General features: G+C 45.2%; 1 protein-coding gene across 2 annotated transcripts in view; it reads right to left on the bottom strand.

Annotated features, from left to right (window-relative positions):
- Positions 1 to 21,089, bottom strand: part of AspRS-m (aspartyl-tRNA synthetase, mitochondrial) — an 80,687-nt gene that overhangs the window by 34,459 nt on the left and 25,139 nt on the right. Inside the window, exons 7-11 of one of the 2 annotated variants that reach the window (XM_084607535.1) lie at positions 19,517 to 19,563; positions 16,821 to 16,892; positions 15,900 to 16,004; positions 14,951 to 15,127; positions 6,101 to 6,220 (exon numbers count right to left, since the gene is read on the bottom strand). In XM_084607535.1, coding sequence (XP_084463661.1) covers positions 6,101 to 6,220; positions 14,951 to 15,127; positions 15,900 to 16,004; positions 16,821 to 16,892; positions 19,517 to 19,563 — 521 coding nt within the window. The remainder of the gene's footprint in view (positions 1 to 6,100; positions 6,221 to 14,950; positions 15,128 to 15,899; positions 16,005 to 16,820; positions 16,893 to 19,516; positions 19,564 to 21,089) is intronic. The other variant, XM_084607536.1, reaches the window with a different exon arrangement.

Consider the following 21,089-nt stretch of genomic DNA (forward strand, 5'->3'; position numbering starts at 1 on the left):
AAGAAAGCCAACATAAGGCGTGGTGGTCTGTGATCACGGAGAACGGGCGGCCAAACAAGTAAGGGCGAAACTTTGTAATGGCGCACACGAGGGCTAAACACTCACATTATGTGATCGAATAATTTCACTCAGCTGCTGAAAGGAGGCGACTGGCATAAGTAATGACGCGAGTGCGACCCATCTACCGTTGGGCGAGAATAGCACCAATACCGTGGCCACTGGCATCGGTGCGTACCTCCGTTGGTGCTGAGGGATTGAAGTGTGCCAGGACGGGAGTGTTGTTGAGGGCTGCAATTAGCGCAGAAAAGGCTTGAGATTGTTCTGGGCCCCAGCAAAATAGAAAGTCGTTCTTCAGAAGAAGGGTGAGTGGACAAGCCGTCTCCACAAAGTTGGGGACAAACCGCCGAAAATACGAGTAAAGGTCAAGAAAACTACGAACGTCACTGGTACAGCGGGGTGTAGGAAATGCACTTACAGCACGAATTTTGTCGAGGTCGGGTTGAACGCCGCGGGCATCGACCACGTGTCCGAGTACCTTGAGTTGACGTCAGCCGAAGTTACACTTCTTTGAATTCAGCTGAAGGCCAGCTCTTAGGAAGACTCCAACAATGGCTTCCAAGACAGTGAAGATAGCTCTCGAAGGTCGAAGAAAAGACAATGACAACATCGAGATAACATAAGGATGTCATCCATTTGAAACCACGTAGAAGAAAGTCCATCATACGCTCTAGTGTAGCGGGCGCATTACACAGGCCAAAAGGCATCACCTTGAATTGATACCGGCCATCGGGAGTGATGAAGGCGGTCTTCTCTCGGTCTCATTCGTCAACTGCAATCTGCCAATAACCGGAGCGAAGATCTATCGAAAAGAAATAACTGGCACCGCGCAAGCAGTCGAGGGCATCATCTATCCTGGGAAGTGGGTAAATGTCCTTCTTTGTAACTTTGTTGAGGTGTCGGTAATCAACGCAGAACCTACAGGTATTGTCTTTCTTTTTAACAAGCACGACTGGTGACGCCCAGGGGCTGCTCGAGGGCTCTATAATATTTCTTGCTAACATCTTGTTCACTTCATACTGTATGACGCGAAGTTCAAAAATGGCGACTCGGTAGGGTCTTTTGTGAATTGGGCTGGCCGGTATCGATACGATAAGTAACGAGGGACGTTTGTCCCCAGGGTCGGTTACCAAAATCGAAAATGTCACTGTACGAGGTCAGAAGGTTCGTAAGTGCTTGAGCACGATCAGGACACAAATCAGGAGCTACCATTCCTGATATGCAGGCTTCCGTAGGCGGGCATGGAGCACGTCGTGTTGATACTCCAGCAGTAGGGTCAGGTAAAAGTGCACACACATTAAAGTCAGACAACGGGGTCAGTTTGGCAAGAGAAATGCCCTCAGGAAGAACTTGTACAGGACTGGAAGCTTAGTGTGGATATTCGCTACATGCTCAATGTTGTGAGGGAGGGCTATGCTACGCTGCAGAGTCACATCAGTTAAGGGGAAAACAACGTAGTCGCTATCAGGAATGGAGGGAAAAGGCGTCATCAGCACATACACAGCGGCTTCAGGTGGCAGGTGAGTAAATTGAGGGGAGCGAAGACGGAGCGTTGAAGTTGCAAGAGCTTGTTCATAGGAACAAAACGGCAGGTCTAGATGAAGCAGTCCAGAAGAACAGTCAATGAGAGTGGAGTGTGCAGTTAAAAAGTCCAGGCCTAATATAACATTTCGAGGGAAACTGGTGAGGACTGTAAATAACACAGGGATGTTGCGGCCGGCAATGCTAATGCGTGAAGTACACATACCAATCACAGTAGCTGTGTCGCCATCCGCAACACGAATGGTAGATGAGGTGGTGGGTGTGAGGACTTTCTTGAGGTGTCGGCGGAGCGAGAAACTGAGGACAGAAATGCCGACGCCAGTGTAAATGAGTGCACAAATTGGGACCCCTTCCACAAGAATATCAATGAGATTACGTCTAGGTGCGGGGTTCAGAACCGAGTTGGCAGTCCGGGTCGGTAATGCAGCGTCACTCCAGGGCGCTGCATTCGCTAGTTTTCCGAGTAGGTGCCGGCGTATGATGGGGAGGACCGCGACGAGGTACCGGTGAACGGGATCGACGAGCCCGGGGAGATGGAGATCGGCTGGAGCGACGAACAGTTGGGACGGTTTCGGTGCGAGGCTGATCTGGTTGAGGAGGAAAGTGTCCAGGTCGATCATAGGCGGGGCGGGGCTCCTCTGGTGGGGCGGCAAAGCATTGAGGTCCATATTAATACCGATGGTCAGCATTGTAATAGGAGCGAGGGGTGGGGAAGGTACGGCTACGGCAATACTGCGAAGTGTGGCCGGCTTGACAGCAAATGAAGCAGATTGGCCTTTCGTCTGAGGTGTGCCACTCTGCAGGATTGTGACCAAGGCAGCGACGTGGGGAGGCTGTGCTGGTGGTTGTAGCAGCCACTAAAGGAACAGGGCGCGATGGTGGTGGGGGCGGCACCGAGCTAGAGGAGAGGCTGACGCTTGCAAGTTCCTGGCGGACAACGGCCTGTACCATGGCCACGGCCTGTACCATGGCCACGGCCTGTATTATTACTCCCTTCCTCCATACCAGCTAATACTGAACATTTGTGTCAATGACTGTTTTCTCTCTTTCAATGCTCCTGCATCTATCACCATCAATATGCAATCATAATTTTTTGCTTACTATGGCAGATGTGATATATCTATAGAACCTCGTTGACGCGTTCCCGGTTCATACGATTCCCATACACTAAAAATTGTGGGCAGTAAAAAATCTCCCATAGAGTTACACTATTTGTCGCCTGGTTAACACATTCCCGGATAACATGATTTCCCGGTTACTATGTTGTAAATTTCAACAAATTGTGGTCGTATAATACATTTTGCGATCAATCGAACATGTGCTAACGAGCACTCGTGACATAAAAACTAAACTGCGGCGTTCCCACACCACGGTTGCTTTCCTGCTGTGCCTGGATGCAAATGGGCGAAGCATCAAAGAAAGCCAATGAGCCAACATATGAAGCGCCCATTCCCTTGGAAACATGACTTCATGAGGAGCAACGCAGTGACTTCTTTATGGTACCTTAGAAGCATAGGAGCAAACCATTTTGTAACTATACATCTATTCGCTTAAATATGAACGTGCCGGGTTTGGGGGACGTAGCATGACCAAAAACATGGCGAATGTAAGCTACTGTGATGGCTGCTCCACATGTCACTAGTGTAAGAGTGCGAAACATCCAGAAGCAACTAAGAAAACAACCCCGGCTCGTCATTGCCTTCTACAAACTGAATCTGTTATTAAATCTCTTCCGCACTTAGGACAATGCAAATATGGACTGAATCCTGCGAAAGCTAAAAAAAAAAGGCAGCTGTTCATACTTTATGTCTATAAATGCTAATCTACACCCTTATGCAGGGAAACTCCCAATTCTAATGCCTTTTTATTTCATCCAACAGAAAATTTTTTCGAAATCAGGCAATTTAGATGATACCACTACGGCACTTAGTTGCTGCTACTTTGTTGCGCCTAATGCCGATCTCTTGTTGTGCCGCAACGTTGCACTTCCCTATACCGTGGCTACAGTCAAGGGGAACTTTGTGTCACTGCTGCTGATCAACTTCAGCTATTCGGCCCAAGTGCTTCCATCTGGCATATGCATGGCGACATTCTCACCTCTTGGCCCCATTGGACACTGAGCATGCTCCAGCTTCTGCAGACCCAGCCAACGACCAATGTCCCGACACTCGCTGAGCAGCACCGCGACGGTGCTTCTGCGCATGGGGGCCATGCTACGGGTCGACTCATTCAAGATGAGACTGACGAAGTGTGTGTGCGGCTAGTGCGTGCTCGGGGCCCGAATTCCTGGCAGCGGTCTCTGTGTTTTGACGTTCGATACGCCTTGTGCTTGTGTCCAGTTGTGTGTGAGTGTACCTGTGTTTACGTGGCGTGAACGCCTCCTGCCACGTAACAATACATTTTCAGGGATAATAAGTTTTTTTTTTCCACGAAGTTTCACTTATAACATTCATCCTTGCCAGATGCGACTGATTATGTTTGATTGTTTGGTTTGTGGTGTTTAACGTCCCAAAGTGACTCAGGCTATGAGAGACGCCGTAGTGAAGCACTCCAGAAATTTCGACCCCCTGGGGTTCTTAAACATGCACTGACATCACACAGCACACAGGCGCCTTGCCTTTCGCCTCCATCGAAAAGCGGTTGCCAAGGCCAGGATTTGATCCTGCATCCTTGAGCACAGTAGTCAAGTGCCGTAACCACTGTGCCACCTAGCAGGGCTTGTGCAGGGGACTGTGTATGAGGAATTGTGATCATCCACAACATTTTCAACTACGTATAGGGCTATGCGCAAAAAAAAGAGCATTTCTGAATCAATGCCCACCTCTTTTTGGCATGCTTGGTCTCATTTGTACATCAGATGCCTTCTACGAATCCACAAAAACCATAATAAAACGCAGTGACAACATATGCTGAGCCAGTCAACCATCAAGAAAGGTAGGGTAAGTTACCTGCCTAATCCCTGCAAAGTGAACATGGCACTCTTCAGTGTCTATTGTGCGCCAACAAACTGCGTTCACAACATGGCTGTTGAAAAACAGTTAACTCAAGCCTAGCATTGCATACCACCAACTTCTTCATCGTTGAGAATAGAAAAAGATATGGCTGTGAAAACAAAAAGAAAGCGAACACAGGAACCAAGGTCTCGACATCAGAGGTGCAGTACCAGATGACGAGGCAATGCAGTTTTGCCATTTTTCACCACCTGTCGCATACCCTGCCTTATTTTGTCGCCGGTCTGACCTTCGCCATCACTCATTACAACAATGGGTTCAAACTACACAGCATGGTGGGTCACAAAGTCCATTTGCAGTGCCGTCCTGCTGCGTAGCACTACTACATGAGGATAAATCAGTGAATGTGACATAACAAAGATTATGCCGATGACAAAGGACAAGGAAACATAACAGCTTTAACACACGTTAGCTTGTTACAGTTGGGTTTTAATACCTTGGTGAAGACAATGCTTTGGACTCCCCCACTCAGTGCAGTTGATATCTTTATTTTATTCTTTCTTTTTCAACAAAGACTGACAAAGAATGCCCGAAACATTATGAAGGAAACACTGATTGTAGTGCAGTAGTGTCAAGTTCGAAAAGTTAGAATTCAAAAACAGTAGGTCTTAAAAGCAATCTTGCTGCACTTTGATAATGATGATTGCGCAAAAGACTTCGTTGAGTTCGACTGCGATTGGGGATCTCGAAGGCTTTCGGCGCAATAGCCTTTGAAAGTGTTCGTGTGGCTGGGGTATTCGAGATCTTATGCGTGCCTTTGTCAAAGCACATTACTGTAGTTTTGCTCTGGAAACTAAGAATGCAGACTAGAGCATTATACTGCTGTTGTCAAGTCAGATTAATAACCGCAGAAGTGCACTGAACTGAAAACACCATTGGAAACTGCCCCACCATGTGCAGAGACAAATTCTGCAGTTCCCCCCATGGGACAGTGCAACAGGTGGCATGGCTTGCACCTTTCTTTCCAGATAACACATTTTCCCTGAGTGCACATATCGTGAGTCATAAGAAGGTCACTTGTAATCGGGAGAGAATATGGTTGCAGACAACTCCCCCTCTCCACACAGGGCGCACAGATGTATTACAAAAAGAGGCCAAACAGAGGATGCACTGCTGCTCATGCACACTGTCCTGCCCCCGTGAATCAAAACTTCGAATGGGGCTCTCCTGGTCATGCACTGCAGAGTGTGGCCACGTACGTAGACAAGAAGAAACAGGCCTCGAGGGAGGCGCTGGAGCTGCCAATCATTTCTCAAATTGAATCATTTCTCAATCTTTGGTCGCAGTAAGTTGTGGGCAGCTACAGCAGGCTCCCCTTCAGTCATTTCTTTTTAACTCCCAATTGTTTGCCCTGCCTCATTCTGATGCCTTTTTATACCGTGATACAGAGACAGGAGCCAATCACACGTTACACGCCCTTCAATTCCCTCGTTCTTCTTTTGCTGCTAAATCACGCAGCCCTAGCCACGAACAGAGAGTGGTCCACTCACAGCGCCTTGGGGCACCACGATGGCCTGCACGGAGCTGCCCTCAGTAGACGCTGCACTTGACAGGACACCGGGAATTGCGCTGGACATCTCTTCACGCAGCACGCTCGTCACGTCGTGAATCTGCACACAAGGCACCCCATGTTGTCTTTGCATGCACGCAACACACATTCAACATCCAGAAGCAGCAATAGGGGATGCGGCCATCAAAGGTAGCAAACCCCCCGATGGCTTAAGCAGTGACCTCATTCTAGTAACGCACTACTATAGTACTACCACAATGACAAGAAAACCGGGCAGTGGGTGGGCACTTAGGAGCTGCCACTGTTAAAACTCTAAAACTCTTACAGTCTCAACATAAAGTGACAGACAAGCAAAAAGTAAACAAGACTTACACAGAGTGTGAGCTATACAATGTGAGGTTTGCAATGCGAGCTTTAAGTACAAGCTGTACACTACTAGTGTATGCAGCATGTAGGTCTACTAGTTTCAACAACCAGCTCCCGACAATTCTCTACAATTTCACTTTTTTTTTCTTTACAATCCTTCCGCCTCAAGAAAAGGAAACTTCTGAAAGCTACATTGGCTACTTGCTCGTGGGAACTTAGCTCTATTCTGGCCTCACATGGAACTTTTTCAGAGCATTATTATGGGATAAAAAGAAGGGCTGCTGTAGTGGGTCACATATCGCACAGCATGAACAAGACCAGAAAGAATAACTCTGGCACCTAAGAAGCTGTCAATCCTCTGCGAAAAACAGATTGCAAAGGAAAAGGGAGCTTCAAAACACACCATGGGAATTTCGACCTATGCCATGAAGGAGTCTTAGATATTTTTTGCCGCTGCCATATGGCTAGCTGGCGGGTGTATTTGCACAAATAGACACACGCATGCATGCACACCAGATGCAACATAAATATCAACAAGCTTTTACACTAGACAAAGTGTGTTAAAACCAACTCGGGGCTGTTGAGAGTAGTGTCGCCCAGTGTGCAGTACTTTTTTGTACTACAAGGTTCAATAATTAGCAAAGAGTAATTTGCTAACTTTTTCATTTATTAGCTTTATGAGGGAACTTTCATTTCAGAAGATCTTGAAGACCAGATGACCAAGAGTATTCCACCAAGGTACCATTTACACAACTTTACTTACTGGCCTTACAAGAAGGCTACCATATGACCAGCTAGTAGCACAAATCTCTCACTCAATGTGCTCGCAGAAAGGCAGACTCTGTGCTCTGAAAGGTGCCCTAAGAAACTGAAGCAAAACCTGCTCTAACGTGGAAGTTGTCTCATAGCATGCGTTATTGCTTTTAAGGGGGGTAAGGAAAACGATACCTTGATGAATGCAGAGTAGTGGTGTGCAAATATTAGAAAATAACAGACAGCGAATTAAACATCCTCTTGTTCTTTCCTAAACAAATCAAGAAGTGCATCTTTTAGATTATATGAAAGGAAACAAACATGTACTGAACTTTAAAAATAATTTTTCAAATAATGGGCACAAGAACTGAATAAGGCGTGCTGTATTCATTTTCCACTACTTAAAAACAGGGCCCACACTGCAGCCACATACCATCCAACAGTGATCAGTACAGTTAAACCTGGTTATAACGAACTTGTAAAATGCCCGCAATTTTTTGTTACATCCAGGTTTTCGTTATACGCAGTTTTTGTGTGAAGACCTTAGAGGACCGTGCATCGCAAAAACCAGATTAGGAATTCATTGTAAGGGAAACCACCTTGTTTACAGTAAATCAGAATTATTTAGTCACAGAAGCAGTGAAAAGTTTCGCGAAGGAGCACAGCGCAACGGTGACGGCTAGAGTCAGCGGCGGCCGCTTCTGCTTCTGCCGCGGCTCGCACGACGCGTCTATGAGATGGTGGGTAAAGGGGTGAAGGAGGAATCAGTCTGGAGGGAGTGCTCCATCACCGAGCGAGGAGGCACCTGTGCCTTCTAGCAAGTCCCCGCTCGTCCACTACCGTTGCCCTAGGAAAGCCCTCCATTGCTGGCGCACTAACTACGCTATTCCCACTACCTATGCGTGGGAGCCCACGAGCAACCGCATGGCAGAGATGGACGCACACTGCTTGCCCCATGTCTTTTTCCTTTATTCTGTTAATTTTTGCTACTTCTGAGCTTGAACCAACGTCCTTAGATAAGTCTCTCATCTAAGGACTACCGTAGTACCACGTTCTGAAAGCGAAAGCAATGGAGACAGCTGCGTTTGCGACGTAAAAGCGCCATCGGTACTGAAATACAGTGCGTAGTATCAACTGCACTCACTCGTTACTATCAAAGAGGTAGACGTACCTCCCACGTCATTTCGTGTTTTACCATCCTAAAACTTGTGGGACTGCCAAATTTCCAGTAATTCAGCGCTAGCTAAGAGACAGTCAGTGCCCCGAATTCGTTATATATGAAGGTCAACCGCCACGACATGTTCATTACGTAGAGTTTTGAAATACACGCACTTCAGTGAGGGTGGCGTTGGGGAATTGAAAGTAATATTGAGGAATTCACTACATGGAGGTTCGTTACACCGAGGTTTAACTGTACGTGCGAGATAAATGGCTTAGCGCCTATGCAGACCACTCATGCGGCAGCATTCATAATAATGGTGCGCGGTAACAAAGGCCTGATAATGCGCCAGGGCTGAGGTAAGTTCAGAAAACTCTGCCTTGGCTACCAGTCTTAAGCAGATTAAGCAGAGTTTTTTTTCTCCTCAGCTAGTTAGTCTCCACTGCTTAATTAATATCACAGAATGGAAAAAATACTTCTGACTAGGCCACACGAATCTGAACAATTGGTTTCATCGAACTTGAAACCTGAAAAAATTGCTAATCACTGTAGGATGGTGCGTGGCACAGTAACCTGCCCTCACATATTGACCTCGTTACAAATGTATATTCACATTAATGGAACCCTTATTACTGAATAAACAGTGCAGAAGCATTTGCACAAAGTAGAAGCAAACATTAATATATGCTATAAGATCACCGGCTCTTTCCTGCAACCAGTGCAAGACCTCAGTCATGTTCAGGCTGTTCGTGTATTTTTCCTCAGCATGACAACCTGCAATGCCCTGTCCTCGCAAACATTTGCCCTAAGGAAATAATATACTGTGCCACAAACCAGGTGTTTCAACAACCTGCCAACAATTCTCAACACTCTTAAAAGTATGGTGGTTCAAAATATTTAAGAATAAACAGTCAGCCATGGCAGACATCGGTAGTCAAGAAAGCCATGTGCTAATCAGCTGCCAATCAACAGGCAAATCAAGTGAAGCTAACTCTTCAATTAGCCCTGTCTAGTGGTTAGCACTAGTGTGGCAGTTTACAGCCATTTAGGTCGTAACGTCATAATATCAATTTTTTTAAAAGACAGAAAACGTTGGTCACTGAAACCATGCAACATGAAGAAATCTCGGGCATTTTTCTGCACAAACAGGGTGCACTGAAGAAGTGCAGTGCAAAACCAATATTCCACTGATTTTTTTCATTCATTTCATTTTTTTTCATTTATTTACCCTAAAGGCCCAAGTGGGCATTACATAGGGGGGGGGGTAACGTCATGAAATAAACACAATGAACAAATCGGAACAGTAACGTGGCGGCATGTAAAAGTGCTAAATAAACAAGAAGAAGCAATTAGGAAAAACATGATCACAATATGATGACGCGGAAATATGCAAGAAAACACATGACACACAAAGGTTAAAGCAAAAGGAAAAATCGAAACAAAAGTAAACCACAAAAGGTGAAAACTTCCCACTACGCTGTTAGAAAATCGTTAAGTAATGAAGTAAACTGGTCATAATCGATAGTATTAACTACAGAAGAGGGGAGAGCATTCCATTCTCTTATCGCTAGGTGTAAAAACGAAAATTTAACTGCGTCTGTTCGTGCAAATGGGGGCTCGATTTTTTTATCGTGGTCAAAACGATGAAACGTGCGTGTGGCGGGCGTAATTATCGGTGCTGAGAAAGAGGTAGGGTTATGGTATAGTTTATGAAAAAACGCAAGGCGTGATTGCTTACGTCTTCTTTCTAATGTTGGAAGTTTAAGATTCTCTTTTATTGCTGTTATGCTTGAATAACGTGAATACTGACGTGAGATGAATCGACTCGCTCTGTTTTGAAGTGCCTCTAATTTGGAAATAAGATACAGTTGATGAGGACACCAAATGAATGACGCGTATTCGAGCTTCGGTCTAACCAGTGTGGTATAAGCGATTAGTCGTGTATCTGTATTAGCTCTGCAAAGTGACCGGCGGATAAAACCTAGAGTTTTATATGTGTTAGTCAGAAGATTATTTATATGCACAGTCCATGATAAATTAGGGGTTAAATAAACTCCTAAATATTTAAAGGATTCGACAGGCTCTATTTCCGCGTTGCTAATATAGTAGGTGTTAGACAAAATCAGGCTGCAGGTACTGAATCGCATTAATTTAGTCTTTTTAGTGTTTATAGTCATTTGCCATTCAGAGCACCACATGTCTAACCTAGATAAATCATCCTGCAACATAACACAGTCAGTAAGATTAAAAATTGGACGGTAGAGGACACAATCATCTGCGAATAGCCTGATTGATGATGTAATGCTGGAAGCAATATCGTTTATATATATTCGAAATAATGTGGGCCCAAGGACAGATCCTTGAGGGACTCCAGATTTCACGGGCTGAGGAGAAGATTTAAAGTCGTCAGTAATAACCGATTGAACTCTGTTGTTTAAATATTCTTCTACCCATCTGATAACTTTAATATTTATGTTAATGCTACTCATCTTATATATGAGGCGATTATGGGGCACACGATCAAAGGCTTTTGCAAAATCAATGAAGATGGCGTCAGTTTGGATTAACTGTTTAAGTTTCGGTGAAGGTCGGTAGTTAGTTAAAACAGCTGGTTTTCACAAGAACGACCGCGCTGAAATCCATGCTGGTTGGGAAGCAAGATATGATTCTGAGTGATATATTTCATTATATGAAATGATATGACATGTTCTAGTAATTTGCAAACAACTGATGTCAGTGATATGGGTCTGTAGTTTGTCATATTATCTCTATCCCCTCCTTTAAATACAGTGAAAGCTCGTTAATTCACAACTCGTTAATTCGAAATTTCGGATAATTTGAAATAGTCATCGTGGTCCGGTCCGCAGTGCATAGAAGTCTATGCGCGTAACAGCTCGTTAATTCACTAAAAAATTGGCGCCGCCACCCATAATTCGAACTGCGCGCCGCCAAGCGGCGCTGTTAAAAACCATCGTAGGAAGCTTTCACGGCAGAACGATAGATGGCACAACCATCGGAGCGCCGCTAGAGTGCTGGAACAAGTACTAAACAGTCTTTCCTGCCGCGACTCCTTCGAGGAACGACATTTTAGTGTTATCGACCACGGTTTCGTGTTGCATTTCGTGAGCCCTCGTTTTGCACGCCGCTTGTTGTGAGCTTGTGTCCGCGAGATGTGTTCGCGTGGGAAATACTGTGCCAAGACGGTGAAGGAGAAAGTGGCTATTTTACGCGAGGTGGATGAACGGAAGGCCAGCAAAGTGGAAATCGCGAAAAAGCCCGGGATTCCACCAAGCACGTTGTCGACGTACGTCCGAAATAGGAAGGCCATCGAGGATGCCTATGAAGCCGAAGATTTCGCCAGCAACAGAAAAAGGCTTCGGTTAGCCAAGTATCCGGAAATTGAGACCGCTGTGATCACGTGGGTGAAAGAAATGAGAAGCGCTGACATTCCACTGAGCGGCCCAATTATCATGGCGAAGGCGACCGATTTCGCCCTGCGCTTGAATGTGGAAGATTTTGTCGCCTCCGAAGGATGGTTTCACCGCTTTAGAGACAGACATAATCTTGTCTTCCGGGTGTTGTCTGGAGAAGCCAAAGAAGTGGATGCAGAAACTTGTGCCACGTGGCGAAGCGGTGCTCTGCAGCAGTACTTAGAAAGCTACTCGGCACATGATATATTCAATGCTGATGAGACGGCTTTGTTTTATAAGCTCCAGCCCGACAGAACAGTAACATTTAAAGGGGACAGCTGCGCTGGCGGCAAGCGAAGCAAAGAGCGGATTACTGTTCTGGTCGCCGCTAATATGACCGGGACGGAGAAGGTCCCTCTTTTTGTTGTCGGCAAGGCACATAAGCCTAGATGTTTCAAGAACATTAGGACGCTGCCGACGGAATACTCCGCCAACAGCAAGGCGTGGATGACGGGCGAATTGTTTAAAAAATGGCTCTTGAAATTCGATCGGAGGATGGAGCTAGGGAAGCGTCAAGTTCTCCTCATTGTGGATAACTGCTCGGCACACAAAGTCGACGCCGAGCTGAAAGCCACAAGGCTCGTCTTTTTGCCCGCCAACACGACTGCGGCCTTGCAGCCGATGGATCAGGGGGTGATCAGAAACATCAAATGTTTCTATAGGCGCCACATGATCGAGCGCATGACTTTGTGCACTGGAAACCAGAAGACCAGCACCATCACATTGCTCACAGCAATGCACATGTTGGTGCGTGCATGGGAGCAGGTCACGCCGTCCACAATTGCAAACTGCTTCCACCACTGTGGCTTTGCTGCCGGAAGTATGAAAGAAAGTGGCGACGATGGGAGTCCGGAGCCTCTGCCTGCGGCTGTGCGTGCTGTGCTGCAGGACGTCAGTTTTGATGATTACGTTGGAGTAGACAGCGATGCAGCAGTGTGCGGTGCCCTAAGTGATGAGGACATTGTCGCTGAAATTGTTGGGGAGCAGTCTGTCCCAGAAGAGGCAGAAGACGAGGACGACGACGAGGAGCAAGAGCCCGTGCGTCCATCCGCGGCAGAAGTTATGGGAGCGCTGAATGTCGCGCGCCTTTTCTTCAGCTTTGAAGAGGGGGAAGAAGACTCCCTGCGTCGCATTCGCATGCTAGAAGACCGAGTGAGTACGGTAGCCCTCAGAGAGAAGAAGCAGAAGATGATAACAGACTTTTTTGCTAAATAAATGTTTTTCGTGCCCTCAGGGCATCAAACGCCTTCATTTTTGCTCACTTTCATTAGTTCGAATTTTGGTTAATTCGAACTGGCCTGGCGGCCCCGTGGAATTTGAATTAACGAGCTTTTACTGTATAGGTAAAACATGTGCAAGCTTCCAATCATCAGGAATCTCAGCCGTATCGATTGTTGAAAGATGAGTGCCAGGATGCGCGATGTATATTGTTTTGTTATTTTTAGTAGTTTTGTGCTAATTTCATCAGGGCCCGGGCTCGAAAATGCAGGCAGGCGTTCAATAGCCCTCTCTATACCCTCAGGATGTATTTCAATACTAGGCATTGTGAATTCAATGCTAGGTGCGGGTTCAAATGTAGGCAACGGCTTTTCTTCTCCAAAAATGCTACAGAAAAAAGAATTAAACTGATCACACATGTCAACTGGGTCAATTGAGGTACCATCTGCAGAGACTAAACACGGGAGTTCCTTTTTTTGTGCAGGAGAAATGACTTTCCAAAATTTTTTAGGGTTGGTTTTCAAAAAGTTTGGCATGTCAAGATTAAAAAACCTATCTTTCGCTTCTTCAATTTTCTGCTTGCAGGATTTTGCAAAGTTCATATATGCGGTCCAGTCCAACGTTGCCTGTGTGCGTGCAGCTTTCGCATACAGGCGTTTCTTTTTGTTCAGGCATTGTTTGATATCCCTTGTGAACCATTCATTATTTCCTGTGGTTGAAAGCCACCTTTTAGGAACGTATTTCTCCTGCAAACTTTTTAACAAATCACGGAAAAGCAACCAGTTTTCAGAAACACTTCGATTACAATATGCAGATTCAAAGGAATAATAAAAGCTCTCAAGGTGGGTATGAATACTGTCTATGTCTGCTTTAAAAAAATCATAAATCAATTTTTTGGACACAGATACTTTCGGGGTAACTAACTGGAACATGCAGTGAACAACACGGTGGTCACTGATGCTCTCAAGCACATTTACAGAGGCACGTTCAGGGTGTGTTGTAAAAACTAAGTCAAGAATGGCATCATCCCTTGTCGGAGAACAAACAAGCTGCGTCAGTTGGAATAAATGCAACAAGTCAAGAAAATCAGTACAACCACGGGGCTGACAAGAATCAGCAAGTGAAACAGATGACCAGACGATGCTCTGTAGTCATTCAGTGAAAGCCGGTAAGAAAAATCTCTGTGTCATCTGGCACACATCTGAGGCCCCTTCGCTTAGGCAGCATGCAGCATTCACCATTCCCAGAATGGCTATGCTGACAACCACAGGTTTTCCGTGCGCATGACACTATTGCCTCCAGTCTCAGTTTAGTGGTGGTTGACTACACTTCATGCTATACCAAACAAGTGCCCAAAACAAAAGTGCATACTTACAAAGTGAGGAGGGGCCTGCTCTTTCAGCCCCTTTTCTGATCCACTATAACCAGCCTCAATGATGCAGTACCAATTTGTTAATGTGATGCACACCTCAAGTGCCCAGTGTGCTGAATTATTACCACCATCACTTTGTTGGAGCTGAAAGCTCACCCTAACCTGTGGGCTTTTACCACCCACCATCACCAGTTTGTATTTAACCTCAAGCACATCAGCCCAGTAAAAAGAGGCCGCTTGAGAGTGGTCAGAACATGACCGGAACCAGCTGGAATCAAGCTGGTTCCAATTGGCCTTATTTGATTTGTTTTTTATGAGCCATGCTACATATAGAACATCCGAGCATCGGAGCACATGTCCCCCCATTTGGTTCGGTCTGCTCAGCATATGGGGGTGCTATGAGTCTGCTCAACAGCAGATGATTCTGCCCTGAGCTGCTGAACGTCGTTACAAGTCATGTTGTTGAGCCACAGAGTGTGTCACGAAGTTTACCAGCATGCCAGGCAGGCGCAGATCTGGTTTGTCGGTGCCATACCGCTGCATGGCCTCGTCATAGGTCATGCTCGGAAAGGGCGCCTCACCGACCGCTGCAGGCCATGATGCTGCCAGCACGGCTTCGGTCAGCCGCATCACATCCGCTGCAGTGGCAAATGACAGCTCCACATCTAGCTGCACAGTGGTGGAAGAAGACACCTGGCACCCAATATGACACGGCACAGACAATGAACACAGACAATGGCAAGGTTGCTGTATGACACCTTTTCTCGTACCCTTTGGCGTTTGTCTCCTCTACTAAGCTTGTTTATGTCTTAGAGGCCAAACAAGCATCTGTGAGTGCTTTCAACAAAAATTGGAAAACCACTGAAGAACTATCAAGCCTCGCATGACTAGTCGAACAAGAAGTGAACTTTCTCTTTCTAACAGCTCCCCAACGAAGGCATGGAATCGAGTGAGATGTGCAGATATCAAAACTTTAGTTTCAATGCAAGAATAAAAACATTTCATGCAAGTTGATTCGAATATTTTCAGACAGCTTTCAATATTACTGAATAGTACAGGTAGCTAAAACTAAAGAGTGCATGGAAGGCTGTGCCATGAACGAACAATGGACAGTAGAAAGATTGCGCATGTTGTTTTAGAATCAAACCACAAGCATACTATTTACTGACATCTCTCGAGCTCAGCTTGAGCCCAAACGTCACCACTGAGGTATTGAACGATGGTAGCCCCTACAGAGAACTCACTGCATTGTCAGAGAGCCACTAGGGGGAAAGGACACAGACACATTGGCGTTCCTGGAATGGCCAAGTGGTGGTGTGGACCTCAAAGCCTGCCAAACAAATTTACATATGTTCCAATGCCCCTACAGTAAGCTGGAAGTGGGAAGTCCGTGCTCCATTCCAGCCACTGTTGGCACTGCACACAGAGGAGTGAGGCTGACCTGCGTGAACTCTGGCTGTCGGTCAGGGCGAGCCCCCTCATCGCGGTAACAGCGGGCAACCTGGAAGTACCGGTCCAATCCGCCCACCATCAGCAGCTGCTTGAACTGCACACCAAGATAGGGTACGGGCAGATTACCACTCAGTGGTCAACAAGGACGAACAGTCACCCAATTTCACCAAATGAAGAGACAAAGCAAGTCCAAATTCATAAAAACAGAGTTTGGCTGCACATACAAAACTTTAATAACACATTCTCTGATATCCTTGACATTCTCTGACAGCATTAACTTTACGAAGGTTGCAGCCACAATGATGGTGCCTTCTCAACACATGCTGCGTGATCACCAGCAAATGTCCCCTCTCAAAGGAGAAGGAGAACATCAAAGGAGAAACATGTTCATTGTCATGGGACAGCACAATCACAGCTGCCATTCTGATTCTGGAGGAATTCAATCCTTGAAGGCTTCTCAAGAGTGGCTGCAGCTAAACTATGGCAACCCAAGAGCACTGAAGCAGACAGTCCCTGTTTGCCAACAGCGACCATCCTGCCTACAGCAGAGTTGGGACCATCGGTAATGTTCTCAATGTGGTGGCAACAAGGTGACATTCAGCAGCAGACTACAATTCGTGACGCTCCAAGCAGTGGACAGAACATATATTATAACATATATAACATATATATAAACACACAGAGTTTGTAACCATTTTCCGGCGCTTTCGAAGCTTGGGCATTACGAGGTAAATAAATAAATGCATCCAGAGTGCACAGGTCCCATTTTCTAGCTGAAATCATCGTTGAGAGCCATTTCTACACTGCCAAGATGCCGAGTCAGGTGTGCATACCAATGAATGCAACTTGTTTTCAAGGTTATCCTGGAAGCAACGTTTCAACGCTGCCGTAAGCATCAGCCAATGCCTACCTGCTGGGGGCTCTGGACCAGTGCATAGAACTGGCCGGGAAACCGGGTGGGAACTACATACTCCTGGGCCCCCTGCAATGATGGCAAACAACAGAGGGCATAACACTAAGCACCATTCCCACACTTTTCGTCCAGGCAAAGCCACAGACACACAGCTGTCAGCTCTGCTGTGAACTTGGGCCAGCTGGCTCACAAATTACAGAATGGCTTAACAAAGGGGACGTGCAGAAACGCACATGTTGCTGCTTCTGTACTTATCCCAAAGCATACTGCAGTGGTGCTTGTACTGTCTTTGTACCCTATTCTGTCTGTCAGGGTGGAAACAATGACCACTCTCCACCCAGCGCACACGTTAGCTTTGTTTCTTGCCTCCACAGGTGCAAATGCAATGCAGGCAGATTGCACTAAATCTAACTAGTGGCATGCAATTACTGCAAATATTCTAATATGAATTGAATGGGAGCATCGAGAAAAAAAAACACCTTTGAATATAGAATCAAACATCTGTTCAGTACAAAGAAGAACTGCAATGTTGCTGTCCTTTTTTTCTTTTTCGAAATTGCCTTTGCAGCCAAAATTAAAAATAAAATAAATAAATTGACTCAGTACTATAAACAAAACAAAAATTACATAACATGCACAGAAAAATATTCACTAAAACAACATGGTGTGTAACATAAGCTCAAAATGCAGGTTTCATTATGCACAAGTGAGAAAAGCAGAGGTTACAATGCACCCCATGATAGGTGGTACTTTCGTACGGCTGCCTGCTCTGCCAGTGACACCATAAATACAGCATCCTGTTGGATGCCAACAGGAGGCAAAAGACATTCTTGCAAAAATCAACTACACGGCTTCCTTGACCAAGCTCATCTGGCGGTGGTGGTGGGGATTACTGTTGATACAGACTGATGGGATGTTTTCAGGATGGAAATTCCCTCTTATCTACAGCTGAACAGCAAAGGAGGTTGCAGTGAGCGAGTGTGGACTCATTGTCCCTTCTTGAGCAGATAGCCATGTTCGAAGGTGGGGTACACACTAGAAAGTGGTCATCACGCAGCTGACGGGCTGCATGATGATCCCACTCTGCTTGCTGTGTGTGTGAATGCACTTATTTAATTGCTTAATCATCGAACCCTCAGCTTGTGCCTCTGTTATTTCGCATATAGTGGTTAGCATACAGTCATAAGCTACCACATCATATGAAAGGCCACCTGACACAGATATGAAGCCTCGCTTTAACCAAGACATACAATCGTGCCTATGTGGCCTGGGAGTAGTGTGGCTGACACAAGGGTCTGGAGTGTTCAATTCTCTTCTCACGGAGAAGCCCAAATGGCAGTGCCTGCTATTTCAGCCATGTTGTGTGGTCTTGCAACATCACACAACTGCCAGCAAATCAGTGCCAGGCCATGCCACCCACCAAAAGCACACTCGTGATTTTTTACTGACAATGCCAATGCCTGCGACACTGATGACAGGTTTTCTGGAGAACAGGGCCTTTAACATTGTTGCGTTAAACTTGTGGGATCAGGTAAGCCCAGCACAGTGTACTAGTACGCGTCATGCCTAACAGCTGCAGTGGTGACAACACAAAGAACTTTTACAGGAATTAGATGGAAGTACAGCTCGACAGAGTGAGGCTGAATGTGAGTGAGCTGAATGGTGAGGGCATCACTGTACAGCCTTCCCTGGTGACAAAAAGAAACATTTAGGAGGGTGTAGGGATGGGCAGGGGGTTCTGCACCTAGGATGAACAATGAACCTGATCAGTGTATACTAAGTACTAGTGCTATTTAACCACCCACTTATTAATAACTACAAGTACAAGACATAACATTTCAACCCAGTTTTTTTTTTTTACCATTACATTTCAACCTCTAATCTCCCTGCTTGTCTCGGTTGTTTCTTCAATGTGTCGAAAGATCAAAAACTGTCATGACAAACCAACTTGCCTGAACAGCTACCCTTATTATTTAGGCAATGTTCGTCATTTCCTAACCGTTATAAAATGTTACAAGGAAGTGTTTAAATGACAGTCTCTGAATGTTCAGCATATCCAAAACACTAAAAAAAATACATGCAATCTACGATACACTGCGTCACCCTGCAGTACAAAACAGAGTGACACTCTGCAGAATCAGTGGTGACATTTTACTGTTCTCAGTGAGTACTGTCGTATTTTAGCCAGTTACTGTTTTTAATGAAGCAAACTGCTGAGCTTTAAGACTCAAAATGTCAATAGAGAACCCTGTGTAGACTTTCCCTCATTACGAAGTTGCAGAGGTTAAAGTATTCTTCAACCATGTTTCACGAGCATTATCCATTGGCCGTAGCCACAGTCATTGCTACAGCTTCGACCTTGGCTCGCTTCCGCACTTGAGAAGCATCTTGGCAATGGGCTTGTCATGTTTTTGATGTTTGATTTTCTCAGCAGCTTGTCTGGCATGGCTGCGGCCTCTGTCTTCAGCGAGATGGCGTGTGTGGGTGGAGTATTTATATAGGTTAAATGAAGGAGAAGTGCCAATGGAACTTTGTAAAGACAACGATGTTGAATCACATTAGCCAGCAGTGAGGTGGACAAGGAATCTCAGTGTATCCACACAGCCAAGGGCTATGCAGCACTTGAAAACGAAGTATGCCACAAAGATGGAGCGCAAAGGTGAACAGCCAGCTTGCAAAGAGATGGTACTCACACCAGGAGTTCTCTTGAACAGTGTTGGCGTCTCCACCTCTACAAAGCCTGCGGGTGAAGAGAAGGAGGATTACAACTGTCCATCATCATCTTCCTCATTAAAGCACACAAAACGCGAGTGAGCTCCAAACCCCCTCTGTGAAAACCTGTTTGCAGCACTTGAATTTTGAAGTAAAAAAAAAAATAAGTAAAGAATGTGATCTTCAAGTTATGCTGGCTAACATACCCAGCCAATTGTAAATTTAGTTAGCACTGCTGAAACTTCAAAAATGAGCATGTCGCCAATTTATGACAGCATTTGGTGCATTCAGTGAAGTTGGGTGAAGAACAGCACTGAAGGCCTCGAACCAGTTTAAAAGGCTCAGAGCCAGCAAGTATTTTTTGTTAACCTAGAAATGTCTTCCTGTCAGCACCACTACATCGGTCAAAGAATGAGAGATCAAGAACTGTCGGATGCTTTCTCGATGTCACACACCTGCGTCCCCTCTCTCTTCATACAGCTTGCTTACAGTGACACAAATACTGACCAGAAAGAAGTGTCTGCTGAGGAAATCTTGATGTCGAATTTGTATCAATCCAAAAATGAGCACATGGCATGCAAATGGTACACCGTAAATTTAGGACACTGGGCGGCAGCAGGCTAAAGGGTATTTCCGGACAAACTGAAGTTGGTGTGCACTAGCAGATAACCATTTTCTAATAATAAGAATGTTATACAGTTATAAAGTTAATTATAATAGTGGCTATCATGCACCAGACACACACAAAGTTAGAAAAAGTAAAACAAAGCTGAACACTATCAAATATTGCCTATACAAGGGGTGATTTCCACAAATGCAGATGCAGAATATGCAAAGATGTCTGAAAAATATTATGTATAAAGTAAGGGTGTATGAATATTCAAATCTTTGAACAGTATTCAAGCAGCATTTACAATTTAATTCAATTAACACTGCACTTTCACTGTTTGGACTATTTAGGACCTTTTGAAAGTTTAGAATTCACAAATTTCTAGTTGATCTCAATTGGTGGTGAAACACTGCAACATTTCCAAATGGCTGCATCGTGCACTCATCACATAACTGAGCTTGCTCATTCTTCATAGAATCAACCACTAGCACGTGGCAAAAGTGCTGATGGCCTTTGAGAGCCACCACACACTTCGTGGGTCAACAAATAACAAATAAACTAAGGCCCATTACTGTGTAACACCTCAATGTAGTCGAGAGCTGGCCATAAACAGAGCACTGGATGTGACTGCTAAGAAATGCAAAGGCATTATACTGCAAAATAAAGTTTATTATGATTTTATTATTATTATGCTGATGATGGGTAAAAAAAAAAAATGTTTTCAGCATTATTTTTCTTTTTATAACTCAGCTTTGTGCAAAAGTGCTTTAGCTTGAAGTACATGTGCTGATACTCAATATTATTTAAATATTGACTTGATTCACATTGAATCTTTAATATATTCGCATGTGCTTTGCACCTAAAATTTATTTGCACACCTGTAGCAGCAAGACATCGAGTCAGGCACGCCATATGAACACGGGAGTCCATCTGGTAGAATAGAG

Source organism: Amblyomma maculatum, chromosome 6 (assembly GCF_055883805.1).
Source record: "Amblyomma maculatum isolate TAMU_Amacu chromosome 6, ASM5588380v1, whole genome shotgun sequence".
Taxonomy (NCBI): Eukaryota; Metazoa; Arthropoda; class Arachnida; order Ixodida; family Ixodidae; genus Amblyomma; species Amblyomma maculatum.